The 15,722-nt window shown below is 41.0% G+C and overlaps 1 protein-coding gene across 5 annotated transcripts in view; it reads right to left on the reverse strand.

The window, feature by feature from the left end:
• LOC139751618 (low-density lipoprotein receptor-like) overlaps positions 1-15,722 on the reverse strand; it is a 506,290-nt gene that overhangs the window by 118,030 nt on the left and 372,538 nt on the right. For all 5 annotated transcript variants that reach the window (XM_071667236.1, XM_071667235.1, XM_071667239.1 and 2 more), the window contains exon 10: positions 8,084-8,213. In XM_071667236.1, coding sequence (XP_071523337.1) covers positions 8,084-8,213 — 130 coding nt within the window. The remainder of the gene's footprint in view (positions 1-8,083; positions 8,214-15,722) is intronic.

Consider the following 15,722-nt stretch of genomic DNA (forward strand, 5'->3'; position numbering starts at 1 on the left):
AGATTTATGTGCTGAAAAAGGACTGTTGATTGGGAATGCCTGCTTTAAAAAGAGATATACATAAGTATACGTATGTAAGTAGGAGAGATGGCCAGAGAGCGTTATTGGATTACATGTTAATTGATAGATGCCCGAAAGAGAGACTTTTGGATGTTAATGTGCTGAGAGGTGCAACTGGAGGGATGTCTGATCATTATCTTGTGGAGGCTAAGGTGAAGATGTGTAGAGGTTTTCAGAAAAGAAAAGAGAATGTTGGGGTGAAGAGAGTGGTGAGAGTGAGTGTGCTTGGGAAGGAGACTTGTGTGAGGAAGTACCAGGAGAGACTGAGTACAGAATGGAAAAAGGTGAGAACAAATTATGTAAGGGGAGTGGGGGAGGAATGGGATGTATTTAAGGAAGCAGTGATGGCTTGTGCAAAAGGTGCTTGTGGCATGAAAAGTGTGGGAGGTGGGCAGATTAGAAAAGGTAGTGAGTGGTAGGATGAAGAAGTAAGATTATTAGTGAAAGAGAAATGAGAGGTATTTGGACGATTTTTGCAGGGAAATAATACAAATGAGAGGGAGATGTATAAAAGAAAAAGGCAGGAGGTCAAGAGAAAGGTGCAAGAGGTTAAAAAGAGGGCAAATGAGAGTTGGAGTGAGAGAGTATCTTCAAATTTTAGGGAGAATAAAAAGATGTTTTGGAAGGAGGTAAATAAAGTGCGTAAGAAAAGGGAACAAATGGAACTTCAGTGAAGGGAGCTACTGGGGAGGTGATAACAAGTAGTGGGGATATGAGAAAGAGATGGAGTGAGTATTTTGAAGGTTTGTTGAATGTGTTTGATGATAGAGTGGAGGATATGGCGTGTTTTGGTTGATGTTGTGTGCGAAGTGAGAGGGTCATGAAGAATGATTTGGTAAACAGAGAAGAGGCAATAAAAGCTTTGTGGAAGACGAAAGCCGGCAAGGCAGTGAGTTTGGATGGTATTGCAGGGGAATCTATTAAAAAAGGGGGTGACTGTATTGTTGACTAGTTGGTAAGGTTATTTACTGTATGTATGTCTCATGGTGAGGTGCCTGAGGATTGGCGGAATGCTTGCATAGTGCCATTATACAAAGGCAAAGGGGATAAAAGTTAGTGCTCAAATTAATTACAGAGGTATAAGTTTGTTGAGTATTCCTGGGAAATTATATGGGAGGGTATTGATTGAGAGGGTGAAGGCATGTAGAGAGCATCAGATTGGGGAAGAGCAGTGCAGTTTCAGAAGTGGCAGAGGATGTGTGGATCAGGTGTTTGCTCTGAAGAATGTATGTGAGAAATACTTAGAAAAGCAAATGGATTTGTATGTAGCATTTATGGATCCGGAGAAGGAATATGATAGAGTTGATAGAGATGCTCTGTGGAAGGTATTAAGAATATATGGTGTGGGAGGCAAGTTGTTAAAAGCAGTGAAAAGTTTTTATCGAGGATGTAAGGCATGTGTACGTGTAGGAAGAGAGGAAAGTGATTGGTTCTCAGTGAATGTAGGCTTGCGGCAGGGGTGTGTAATGTCTCCATGGTTGTTCAATTTGTTTATGAATGGAGTTGTTAGGGAGGTGAATGCAAGAGTTTTGGAAAGAGGGGCAAGTATGCAGTCTGTTGATGATGAGAGAGCTTGGGAAGTGAGTCAGTTGCTGTTCGCTAATGATACAGCGCTGGTGGCTGATTCATGTGAGAAACTGCAGAAGCTGGTGACTGAGTTTGGTAAAGTGTGTGAAAGAAGAGAGCTGAGAGTAAATGTGAATAAGAGCAAGGTTATTAGGTACAGTAGGGTTGAGGGACAAGTCAATTGGGAGGTAAGTTTGAATGGAGAAAAACTGGAGGAAGTGAAGTGTTTTAGATATCTGGGAGTGGATTTGGCAGCAGATGGAACCATGGAAGCAGAAGTGAATCATAGGGTGGGGGAGGGGGCGAAAGTTCTGGGAGCGTTGAAAAATGTGTGGAAGTCGAGAACATTATCTCGGAAAACAAAAATGGGTATGTTTGAAGGAATAGTGGTTCCAACAATGTTATACGGTTGCAAGGCGTGGGCTATGGATAGAGCTGTGTGGAGGAGGGTGGATGTGCTGGAAATGAGATGTTTGAGGACAATGTGGTATGAGATGGTTTGATTGAGAGGGTTTATGTGCTGGAAATGAGATGTTTGAGGACAATGTGGTGTGAGATGGTTTGATTGAGTAAGTAATAATAGGGTAAGAGAGATGTTTGGTAATAAAAAGAGTGTGGTTGAGAGGGCAGAAAAGAGTGTTTTGAAATGGTTAGGTCACATGGAGAGAATGAGTGAGGAAAGATTGACCAAGAGGATATATGTGTCAGAGGTGGAGGGAACGAGGAGAAGTGGGAGACCAAACTGGAGGTGGAAAGATGGAGTGAATAAGATTTTGAATGACTGGGGCCTGAACATGCAGGAGGGTGAAAGGCGTGCAAGGAATAGAGTGAATTGGAACGATGTTGTATACCGGGGTATACAACGTTCAATGGATTGAACCAGGGCATGTGAAGCGTCTGAGGTAAACCATGGAAAGTTCGGTGGGGCCTGGATGTGGAAAGGGAGCTGTGGTTTAGGTGCATTATTACATGACAGCTAGAGACTGTGTGAACAAATGTGGCCTTTGTTGTCTTTTCCTAGCGCTACCTCGCGCACATGAGGGGGGGAGGGGGTTGCTATTTCATGTGTGGCGGGGTGGCGATGGGAATGAATAAAGGCAGACAGTATGAATTATGTACATGTGTATATATGTATATGTCTGTGTCGGTATATATATATGTATACGCTGAGATGTATAGGTATGTATATGTGCGTGTGTGGACGTGTATGTATATACATGTGTATGTGGGTGGGTTGGGCCATTTTTTTCGTCTGTTTCCTTGTGCTACCTCGCTAACGCGGGAGACAGCGACAAAGCAAAATAAATAAAATATAAAAAAAAACTTTCTCGTCATGATAAAACCCTAGAGAGAGTTGCAGGGGGGAAAAGGCATCAGAGATATAGATAGATACACAGATACATACAAGAGAACTTAAAAACCTGTACATCTAACTTTGGCTGAGAACTAAACAGGGTGGCAGAGGAGATGATGGGAGAGGTGAAGGCAGGAATGGAGCACAGGTGACTGTATTGGTGCAGGAAGAGGCATATATGGTAGAAAAGGTGATGGTGGTTGTGGCAGAGGGAGTGGAGAAGGTGCTAGCACTAGCAGTTATGGAAAGGGTGGTAGAGATGGTTGAATTGAAGGTAGTTACAGAGGTGCCAGCAGATGGTGGATGAGATGAAGTCACCTTTAGGGTGGTGGTACTGGTGGCAACACAGGTTGTAAAGGTGATGGTAATGTTGGTTAAAAAGAGGGTAGCAGAGGTGGCAACAAAAGAGATGGCATTAGTGGATAGAAGATGGAGTGACAGATTGTTTGGGAGGTGACAGCAAGGAAGGTGGTACTGGTGGTGGTAAAGATGACTGGTGGTTACAGAGATAGTTTAATTGGTTTAATTGGTGATGGAAGGCATGATTATAAAGACAGTGGTTGCAACAAGAGGGTGGAAGCATTGTGGCAGGAGTGGTGGTACAGGTATCAGTGGTATCTTCAACATATGTAGGCAATCATAAATTTGTTCAAATTAATAAGCAGATGACTTGAAACTTTATACCAATCATTAATCATCTTCAGGGTTACTTTCATGACTATCAGTGAGAACTGTGTACACATCCACCATTTTCATCAATTTTTCTAGCATTTATAGATTATTTTATCTTCTGTTTATACCACCCAATACATATCCAGGTAATGTGTACTGGTCAATAGTCTAGGACATAGGAAGTGCAAGAAACAAATGTAAAGAGAAAAAATTCAGTGGAAATGAAAAGAAGGACAGACTGAATAATTGGTTACAATAAACAAAAGATAGAATAAACCATACATCCCACATGAACATTAGTGATGCAAGAAATGAATGTGTAGGTGCCTATTCTTAACATTTGTGCTATATGGGAAGGGAATCACATACTCCTGGTGTCCCATCTCTTTTTAAAAGTTTGTAAAGCTTCAGCATCTGCAATTTCATTGCCTGGCTTCTTACATTCATCCACTTGGCATTCATACACTTTCTGCCATCTAACATCTTTTCTAATAAGTTTCTTGCACAGTTTCTTGTTGTAGCCTCTAGTTCCTCTACATCTGCAACTCACAGATAAAAAACCTCCTCCTCCTCATTGGCAAATGATGAAGAGCTCCATGCTCAAATGGACTCTGATACTTCCATCTCCACTCGCCAAATATTATGGAATGGAAATAAAACCTCTGAAGGAAGATAATTTGAATTCATGAAGTGTTATTTCAGTCATATCTATGTCTAGCAGTGATGTGGGGGATGGCAGAGAGACAACACACCATACAAGTGAGGAAGTCTGTTACTCCATGTGTTACTGTTTGTTTGTTATGGGGAGAGAGTTTTACACTTGTACTACCCTGTCCCTTAACCTTGTATACATGTATGTTTGCACTGTGTTTTTACTTCTGTATAAGTAAACACACACACACACACATGCTATTCTATGCAAGGTACCTATTTACTGACCAGCCACAGTGGGAGGATAAATATTTGGGTTGGGTGTAAGTCAACTCTCTTGACCAGGATTCAAACCCATGGTGACCCATGATTAGTACAATGCTAACCACTACACCAAGGAGACAGGAAAGCTGTGTCTACAAAGTTAATGAATAATATTTGGGAAACTAACTCAAAAGTTATTTCCTTATGTGTAAATACTTTCAACATTTTATAGTGGTATCACAAATGTGTTTACTTTTTCTCTTAATCACAGACAAATCATACTTCACAAAAAGGCATCTAGTAATCCTGTATTCATACCATCATTTCAAAGGGAAAAATAAATTTCTACTTGCATCGTTTAACCTTGAGGCATTCTTTTTGTGACCTGTAGGTGTAGCTGTGAGAAAGTGAACACTGCTTATGAACTTTCCATAGATTGAAGAAGCTGAAGATGAGGGTTCTGCCCAGTCCAGTGAGTTGTGATCTCTCACATATCCCCAAAAGAACTTGATCTACTGCTAAAAATCTTCTCGTGTGTATGAAAAAAAAGAATTATTCAAAATTGGAAATGAATCCCCTCTGTCTCTTATTGGTTTCAAAAGAACATTACAGGCTGGAACATCTTTAGATAAAAAATGAGAAATCCAACCCATAAGTCAAACCATAAATCTTGTAAAATCTAGATGGACTGGGTCACGGTATCAGGCATCCTTTTGATATTCAGATGCTGCCTACTTGAATACAGTGGATACTGCATCAAATGATTTCATCTTGAATTTTGGAAGAGAAATGCAATACATTAAAAGAAAGACATCTCTCAAGGGCATGAATTGCTTTAATCTATTAAGAACAAAAAGAATATTTTATCTTTACTTCCTTGGAGAAACACTAGCTGAAGCAGCCTTTTGTGAAACCATGTTCTGTGCAATGTAATCATTTAATGCTTCACTACCAAAATCAAGCTATATTTTACCAAAATCATTAAAAAACTCAAACTTAATACTTCCAGCCTGTAATGAATAGAGAAATTAACTAAATGATGATCTACTTCTGTGATTTGCCTTTACTTTGTAACTAAGGCATTGTGTTTTTGCAAAAAGACCATGTGTGCATGTGTGAACCTCTGGAAATGACAAAAAAGTCTTCTTGCCTTGTTTCTCTTCTTCTCAGGATACACTTCCATATTTATAAGACTAATCTATGGACCTCAAACATAAGCAGATGGATAACATGACTTCAAAGGAGACATGGTACTCTGAAAAGACTCAGGAGAAGAAACCCTATTTGGGTACCCAGATATAAATGAATTCATGAATCTCTTACCAGGAAAACTAAAATGATTTGTTATTTGGTATCTTGTTGAAAATCTTTATACTCTTTATAAATCCTCACTTTTCTTATACTTAATAGCCAATTCCCATGTTAATGAGGAAACACCAAGACAGACAAAGAAAGGTAGTATTCGCTCACATCCATTTTCTAGCTGTCATGTGCAACGCACTGAAACAACTGCTCCCTATCCACAAACAGGCCTCACTGACCTTACCACTGTTTACCCAGGCCACTTAAATGCTCTAGCTCAGTCAACTGACAACAAGGTGACCCCTGTATACCACATTATTCCAATTTACTCTGTCCTATGCACATCTTTCACCCTTCTGCATGTTCAGACCCTGATCACTCAAAATCCTTTTCACTCCATATTTCCATCTCCATTTTGCTCAACCCCTTCTCCTTGTACTATCCACTTCTAACACATATATCCTCTTTCTTATCTTCTCCTCACTCATTCTCTTCAAATATCTAAACCATTTCAGCACACCTTCTGATCTCTCAACCAAACTCTTTTCATTACCACACCTCTATCTTATCCTTCTTTTAATTACCAACTCGATCAAACCACAATTACTAACTTGATCAAACCACCTCATATATTGTTCTAAAAGATTTGATTTCCAACACTTTCACCCTTTTCATCACATTATCATCTATAGCTCACATTTTGCACCCGTATAATGTCATTGAAACTGCTATACTTCCAACATACCAATTTTTGCCTCCCCAGACAACAACCTTTCTTTCCATGCATTCTCCTGAGTTCCCAGGGCCTTCACCCCCTCTCCCACCCTATGATTCCCTTCTGCTTTCAGTGTTCCATTCACCACCATGTTTACTCTCAGGTATATAAGACACTTAACTTTCTCCAATTTTTCTCAACTGAAACTCACATCCAAAAAACCCTGATATACCCAATTTCCTACTTTCAGACCTTCCAAACTCAGTCATCAACTTTTGCAGTTTTTCTTTGAATCTGTATCACCTGTGAACAACTGACTCATTTCCTAAGCCCCTTATTACCCCTACAGACTACACACATACTCATACCCATCTCCAAGGCTTGCATTTACCTCCCTCACCATCCCATCCATAAATAAATTAAACAGCCAAGAAGACATCACACACCCATGCCAAAGCCCAACCTTCACATAGAACCACTCTCTCTCCTCTCTTCTCACTCACAGACATGCCTTATAACCTTGATAAAAACTTCTCACTGTTTCTAAAAGCTTTCATCCCACACCATATATCCTTGAGACCTTCTACAAGGCATCTCTATCAACCCTATCATATGCTTTCTCCAGATTCATAAATGCTACATGCAAGTCTTTCTGCTTCTCTAAGCACTTCTTACTCACATTCTTTAAAGCAAAAACCTGATCCAAACATCCTCTACCACTTCTGAAACCTCACTGTTCCTCCCCACTCTGATACTCTGTACGTATCTTTCACCCCTTCAATCACTACCCTCCCATACAACTTACCAGGTACACTTAACAGGCTTATACCCTTGTAGTTTGAACACTCAACTTTATCCCCTTGCCTTCATACAATGGCAAATGTATTTTGCCAATCTTCAGGCACCTCACCATGATCCACACATTTAATAAAAATCCTAACAAACCAATCAGCAAAAGAGTCATCTTTCTAAAGAAATTAAGCTGCTGTCTCATCCACTCCAGCTGCCTTGCCTTTCATCTTACACAAACATTTCACCACCTTTCTTTCTTCACCAAAGCACTTTCTATGACTTTCTCACTCAGCTACTTCTGCTACTCTACTGTCAAGCACATTTAGCAGTCCTTCACAATATTCACTCCATCTCCTCTTCACTTTGTCACTACTGTTACCGCTTCCCCATGTGCCCCATTCATCAATGTTCCCAAATGATCTCTTGTTTCTTCCCAGATTATTCACATCCTTCCAAAACATCATCTTATTCTCCCTAAAGTTTACTGATACTTGCTTGCCCTAACTCTCATTTGCCATCTTTTTCAACTCGTGTACCTTCCTCTTAACCTCCTGCCACTTTCTCTTATATCTCCCAATTATTTGCACTCCTTCCCTATAAGTACTGCCCATATACTTTAAATCTTTATACTCTTTAGAATAAAGTCATTACACAGCATTCACAAAGGCAACCCAGCCACAAAACCAAAATAATAACATGTAACGCACCTCAATTGTGTTTGTGTCTGCATTGGTCCAGTAGATGTGGTTGTACAGCCAATCAACAGCTAAACCATCTACTGTTGTTACATCATCGGAAATCACCACCACCTTTTTACTGCCTTCATCAATAGGGGCTCTGGACAGAAAAGAGAATCACTGGTAAAATGATCTGTTTATATCATATATAAGTAGATGGATGATTGGGTTATATTGCCACAAAATAAATCGGTGTTCTACAATTCCAATATCTAAAATGTCAAATAAAATTTAACCAGTCACTTTTACAAAACCAATTTTGCATCTAAAAAGGTTTTTGTACTTAAAACATATACAAGCTGCATATACACATGCCTGAATGATCTGGACAGCAACATACCAGTGCAACAAAAAATTCTTGATTGTAATTATGGGTCAATCAGAAGTACATCCACCCGTCAGTTATTGTACTAATCAAGTCTAACCAATTAGCTGTTATGGAAACTCTTTTCACCAGCAATTATCTCCCAGCTCCCCAGGGAAGCACCCATCCCATGCAAACAGGCACATTAAAATCAATAGATTTGGCATGTCAAGGAAAGTTAATAATGCATCAACTCATAAGAGGGTAGCATAGAATGACAACGTCAATGGCTTTTAAAGAAGCTAAGGACTAAGCAACTTTCTTAACAGCAACTGTAATTTTTTCTAACTTAAGTTGTGAAGACATATGCATGCATCATTTGGTCAGCAGATCATCAAGTGTATAAGCACCCTTCAATTTTACTGTGCCTGTGACATGGGTTAAATATGATATGCATTTTTCTTCAAAAGCTGGTTTCCTACTTCAAAGCAAGATCAATTACACAACCACATATCAGAATTTTCTGATAAGACTATGCAAACCTCCTAAACAGACCACACAAAACACATGTAATTCTGAAACAAAAGTGATACAATAAAGGAAAACTTTTCACTTCTTACAAGTTCAATATGAAGCACACTTCTTACTAAGATAATGCTGATTAACTCTTTCCATGTAAAAGCTAGGTTGCTATGGAAATCATATGTTACCAAGGGCCATGATACATGTACTTGTATAACAGTAAACAGCCTGTCATAATTTGCTTAGGTCAACATCACCCTAATCTGTCACCAGAGACTGACATCAAGAGAACAGTTAAGAAGGAAAACTATCTGCTAGCAAATATCAGAATTGCATTTAAGTATGTGGATTAGAAAAAATTTACCAAGCTGTTCATATCCTACATAAAACTAAACTTGTAAAATGCTTCTCCAGGTTGGTTACTGCATCTAAAGCAGCAGAAAGAGCTAGCAGAGAAGGTCCAGAAGAGGGCAATGGAGATGGTACTAGAGTTAAAGAGAGCTAAGTTACAGGGAAAGGCTTTACATAAGCCAAACTTGGAAGAAGAGTGATGGGTGACATGATCAAAACCTTAATGTTTTCAAAACACTGATCAAATAGACAAGGAACATATCTTTCAGAGTTGAAGGAAGAGAGCAACCATAGAACATGACATTATCAAGTAACTTGTTAAAAATGATGTAGAGAAGTTGTTTAAAAAGATGCAAAGAAATACTTCAATAGTATAGTATAAGAATGATAAGAGAATGGAATAAAATGACTGAGGGCAAGGTTAATGCAAACCACATACATATATCTAAAACTCTGTACTACAGTAGAAAATGTTTACAAGGTGAGGGCCTTCCGAATTCCCTCCCCACAGAGCATAAATAGTTAATTACAGTGACCTAGTCTTATGGTCTGTTGCTTAAGTTTTATGATTTATCAATACTCACTATTCTATATACGTGGTTTTGGTGCATTACACATGACAGAGACTGAATGTGAACGAATGAAGTCTTTTTTGTTTGTTTTCCTAGCGCTACCTCACTAAAACAAGGGGTAGTGATACTGTTTCTTGTGGGGCGGGGTAGTGCCGGAAGTGGATGAAGGCATGCAAGTATGAATATGTACATGTGTATATATGGAGAGAATGATCAAGGAGAGATTGACAAAGAAGAAATATGTGTCAGAGGTGGAGGGAACAAGGAGAAGTGGGAGACCAAATTGGAGGTGGAAGGATGGAGTGAAAAAGATTTTGAGCGATTGGGGCCTGAACATATAGGAGGGTGAGAGGCATGCAAAGAACAGAGTGATTTGGAACGATGTGGTATACCAAAGAACAGAGTGATTTGGAACGATGTGGTATACCAAAGAACAGAGTGATTTGGAACGATGTGGTATACCAGAGTCGATGTGCTGTCAATGGACTGAACCAGGGCATGTGAAATGTCTGGGGTAAACCATGGAAAGGTTTATGGGACCTGAGTGTGGACAGGAAACTGTGGCTTCGGTGCATTACACATGACAGCCAGAGACTGAGTGTGAACAAATGTGGCCATTTTGTCTGTTTTCCTGGTGCTACCTTGCTGAATCAGGGAGTAGCAATGCTGTTTCCTGTGGGACAGGGTAGTGCCAGGAATGGATGAAGGCAAGCAAGTTTGACTATGCACATGTGTATATATGTGTCCATATGTTGATATGTATGTGTATATGTATGTGATATGTATATGTGCGTGAGTGTGTTAGCAGCTTTGATGCATGAGACCGGGTTATAGTGATGAGTGATTTGAATGCAAAGGTGAGTACTGTGGCAGTTTAGGGTATAATTGGTGTACATGGGGTGTTCAGTGTTGTAAATGGAAATGGTGAAGAGCTTGTAGATTTGTGTGCTGAAAAAGGACTGGTGATTGGGAATACCTGGTTTAAAAAGAGAGATATACATAAGTATATGTATGTATGTAGGAAAGATGGCCAGAGAGCATTATTAGATTACATGTTAATTGATAGATGCAAGAAAGAGAGACTTTTGGGTGTTAATGTGCTAAGAGGGGCAATTGGAGGGATGTCTGATCATTATCTTGTGGAGGCAAAGGTGAAGATTTGGAGAGGTTTTCAGAAGAGAGAATGTTGGGGTGAAGAGAGTGGTGAGAGTAAGTGAGCTTGAATAAGAGACTTGTGTAAATGTCAGTTTGTGGCAGAGGTGCGTGATGTCTCCATGGTTGTTTAATTTGTTTATGGATGGGGTGGTTAGGGAGGTGAATGCAAGAGTTCTGAAGAGAGGGGCAAGTATGCAGTCTGCTGTGAATGAGAGGACTTGGGAAGTGAGTCAGTTGTTGTTCACTGATGATTCAGCACTGGTGGTTGATTTGGATGAGAAACTGCAGAGGTTGGTGACTGAGTTTGGTAAAGTGTGCGAAAGAAGAAAGCTGAGAGTCAAAGTGAAAAAGAGCAAGGCTATTAGGTTCAGTAGGGATGAAGGACAAGTTTATTGGGAGGTAAGTTTGAATGGAGACAAACTGGAGGAAGTGAAGTGTTTTAGATTTCTGGGAGTGGATTTAGCAGAGGATGGAACCATGGAAGCAGAAGTGAGTCACAGGGTGGGGGAGGGGGCGAAGCTTCTGGGATCGTTGGAGAATGTGTGGAAGGCGAGAATGTTATCTTGGAGCAAAAATGGGTATGTCTGAAGGAATAGTGGTTCCAACAATGTTAAATGGGTGCGAGGCATGGGCTATAGATAGGGTTGTTCGGAGGAGGGTGGATGTGCTGGAAATGAGATGTTTGAGGACAATATGTGGTGTGAGGTGGTTTGATCGAGTAAGTAATAATAGGGTAAGAGAGATGTGTGGTAATAAAAAGAGTATGGTTGAGAAAGCAGAACAGAGTGTATTGAAATGGTTTGGTCGCATGGAGAGAATGAGTGAGGAAAGATTGACAAAGAGGATACATGGGTCAGAGGTTGAGGGAAAGAGAAGTGGGAGACCAAATTGGAGGGGGAAGGATGGAGTGAAAAGGATTTTGAGTGAATGGGGCCTGAACATAAAGGATGGTGAAAGGCATGCAAGGAATAGAGTGAATTGGAATGATGTGGTATACCGGGGTCGACGTGCTGTCAATGGATTGAACCACGGCATGTGAAGCGTCTAGAGTAAACCATAGAAAGTTCTGTGCGGTCTGGATGTGGAAAGGGAGCTGTGGTTTCGGTGCTAGACACTGTGAACAAATGTGGACTTTGTTGTCATTTCCTAGCGCAATCTCACGCAGGTAGGAGGGGGTGGCATTTCATTTATGGCAGGGTGGCGACAGGAATGAAGGCAGCAAGTATGCATATGTATAAGTGTATATATGTAAATGTCTGTGTATGTATCTCTGGGGATAGGGGAGAAAGAATACTTCCCACGCATTCTTCACGTGTCGTAGAAGGCGACTAAAGGGGACAGGAGTGGGGGGCTAGAAACCCTCCCCTCCTTGAATTTTAACTTTCTAAAAGGGGATATATATTCATTTTTTTTTTTTTTTTTTGCTTTGTCGCTGTCTCCCGCATCTGCGAGGTAGCGCAAGGAAACAGACGAAAGAAATGGCCCAACCCACCCCCATACACATGTATATACATACGTCCACACACGCAAATATACATACCTACACAGCTTTCCATGGTTTACCCCAGACGCTTCACATGCCCTGATTCAATCCACTGACAGCACGTCAACCCCGGTATACCACATTGATCCAATTCACTCTATTCCTTGCCCTCCTTTCACCCTCCTGCATGTTCAGGCCCCGATCACTCAAAATCTTTTTCACTCCATCTTTCCACCTCCAATTTGGTCTCCCTCTTCTCCTCGTTCCCTCCACCTCCGACACATATATCCTCTTGGTCAATCTTTCCTCACTCATTCTCTCCATGTGCCCAAACCATTTCAAAACACCCTCTTCTGCTCTCTCAACCACGCTCTTTTTATTTCCACACATCTCTCTTACCCTTACGTTACTTACTCGATCAAACCACCTCACACCACACATTGTCCTCAAACATCTCATTTCCAGCACATCCATCCTCCTGTGCACCACTCTATCCATAGCCCACGCCTCGCAACCATACAACATTGTTGGAACTACTATTCCTTCAAACATACCCATTTTTGCTTTCCGGGATAATGTTCTCGACTTCCACACATTTTTCAAGGCTCCCAAAATTTTCGCCCCCTCCCCCACCCTATGATCCACTTCCGCTTCCATGGTTCCATCCGCTGACAGATCCACTCCCAGATATCTAAAACACTTCACTTCCTCCAGTTTTTCTCCATTCAAACTCACCTCCCAATTGACTTGACCCTCAACCCTACTGTACCTAATAACCTTGCTCTTATTCACATTTACTCTTAACTTTCTTCTTCCACACACTTTACTAAACTCCGTCACCAGCTTCTGCAGTTTCTCACATGAATCCGCCACCAGCGCTGTATCATCAGCGAACAACAACTGACTCACTTCCCAAGCTCTCTCATCCCCAACAGACTTCATACATGCCCCTCTTTCCAAGACTCTTGCATTTACCTCCCTAACAACCCCATCCATAAACAAATTAAACAACCATGGAGACATCACACACCCCTGCCGCAAACCTACATTCACTGAGAACCAATCACTTTCCTCTCTTCCTACACGTACACATGCCTTACATCCTCGATAAAAACTTTTCACTGCTTCTAACAACTTGCCTCCCACACCATATATTCTTAATACCTTCCACAGAGCATCTCTATCAACTCTATCATATGCCTTCTCCAGATCCATAAATGCTACATACAAATCCATTTGCTTTTCTAAGTATTTCTCGCATACATTCTTCAAAGCAAACACCTGATCCACACATCCTCTACCACTTCTGAAACCACACTGCTCTTCCCCAATCTGATGCTCTGTACATGCCTTCACCCTCTCAATCAATACTCTCCCATATAATTTACCAGGAATGCTCAACAAACTTATACCTCTGTAATTTGAGCACTCACTCTTATCCCCTTTGCCTTTGTACAATGGCACTATGCACGCATTCCGCCAATCCTCAGGCACCTCACCATGAGTCATACATACATTAAATAACCTTACCAACCAGTCAACAATACAGTCACCCCCTTTTTTAATAAATTCCACTGCAATACCATCCAAACCTGCTGCCTTGCCGGCTTTCATCTTCCGCAAAGCTTTTACTACCTCCTCTCTGTTTACCAAATCATTTTCCCTAACCCTCTCACTCTGCACACCACCTCGACCCAAACACCCTATATCTGCCACTCTGTCATCAGACACATTCAACAAACCTTCAAAATACTCATTCCATCTCCTTCTCACATCACCACTACTTGTTATCACCTCCCCATTTACGCCCTTCACTGAAGTTCCCATTTGCTCCCTTGTCTTACGCACCCTATTTACCTCCTTCCAGAACATCTTTTTATTCTCCCTAAAATTTACTGATAGTCTCTCACCCCATATATATATATATATATTCATATATCTAGAAAATACAGCAAGAAGAAGGAGTCACGCGGAGAGTGCTCATCCTCCTCGAAGGCTCAGACTGGAGTGTCTAAATGTGTGTGGATGTAACCAAGATGAGAAAAAACGAGAGACAGGTAGTATGTCTGAGGAAAGGAACCTGGATGTTTTGGCTCTGAGTGAAACGAAGCTAAAGGGTAAAGGGGAAGAGTGGTTTGGGAATGTCTTGGGAGTAAAGTCAGGGGTTAGTGAGAGGACAAGAGCAAGTGAGGGAGTAGCACTACTCATGAAACAGGAGTGGTGGGAGTATGTGATAGAGTGTAAGAAAGTAAATTCTAGATTGATGTGGGTAAAACTGAAAGTTGATGGAGAGAGATGGGTGATTATTGGTGCATATGCACCTGGGCATGAGAAGAAAGATCATGAAAGGCAAGTGTTTTGGGAGCAGCTGAATGAGTGTGTTAGTGGCTTTGATGCACGAGACCGGGTTATAGTGATGGGTGATTTGAATGCAAAGGTGAGTAATGTGGCAGTTGAGGGAATAATTGGTATACATGGGGTGTTCAGTGTTGTAAATGGAAATGGTGAAGAGCTTGTAGATTTATGTGCTGAAAAAGGACTGTTGATTGGGAATACCTGGTTTAAAAAGAGAGATATACATAAGTATATGTATGTAAGTAGGAGAGATGGCCAGAGCGCCTTATTGGATTACGTGTTAAATGATAGGCGTGTGAAAGAGAGACTTTTGGATGTTAATGTGCTGAGAGGTGCAACTGGAGGATGTCTGATCATTATCTTGTGGAGGCGAAGGTGAAGATTTGTAGAGGGTTTCAGAAAAGAAAAGAGAATGTTGGGGTGAAGCGAGTGGTGAGAGTAAGTGAGCTCGGGAAGGAGACTTGTGTGAGGAAGTACCAGGATAAACTGAGTACAGAATGGAAAATGGTGAGAACAAAGGACGTAAGGGGAGTGGGGGAGGAATGGGATGTATTTAGGGAAGCAGTGATGGCTTGCACAAAAGATGCTTGTGGCATGAGAAGCGTGGGAGGTGGGCAGATTAGAAAGGGTAGTGAGTGGTGGGATGAAGAAGTAAGATTGTTAGTGAAAGAGAAGAGAGAGGCATTTGGACGATTTTTGCTGGGAAATAATGCAAATGAGTGGGAGATGTATAAAAGAAAGAGGCAGGAGGTCAAGAGAAAGGTGCAAGAGGTGAAAAAGAGGGCAAATGAGAGTTGAGGTGAGAGAGTATCATTGAATTTTAGGGAGAATAAAAAGATGTTTTGGAAGGAGGTAAATAAAGTGCGT

Source organism: Panulirus ornatus, chromosome 11 (assembly GCF_036320965.1).
Source record: "Panulirus ornatus isolate Po-2019 chromosome 11, ASM3632096v1, whole genome shotgun sequence".
Classification (NCBI taxonomy): Eukaryota; Metazoa; Arthropoda; class Malacostraca; order Decapoda; family Palinuridae; genus Panulirus; species Panulirus ornatus.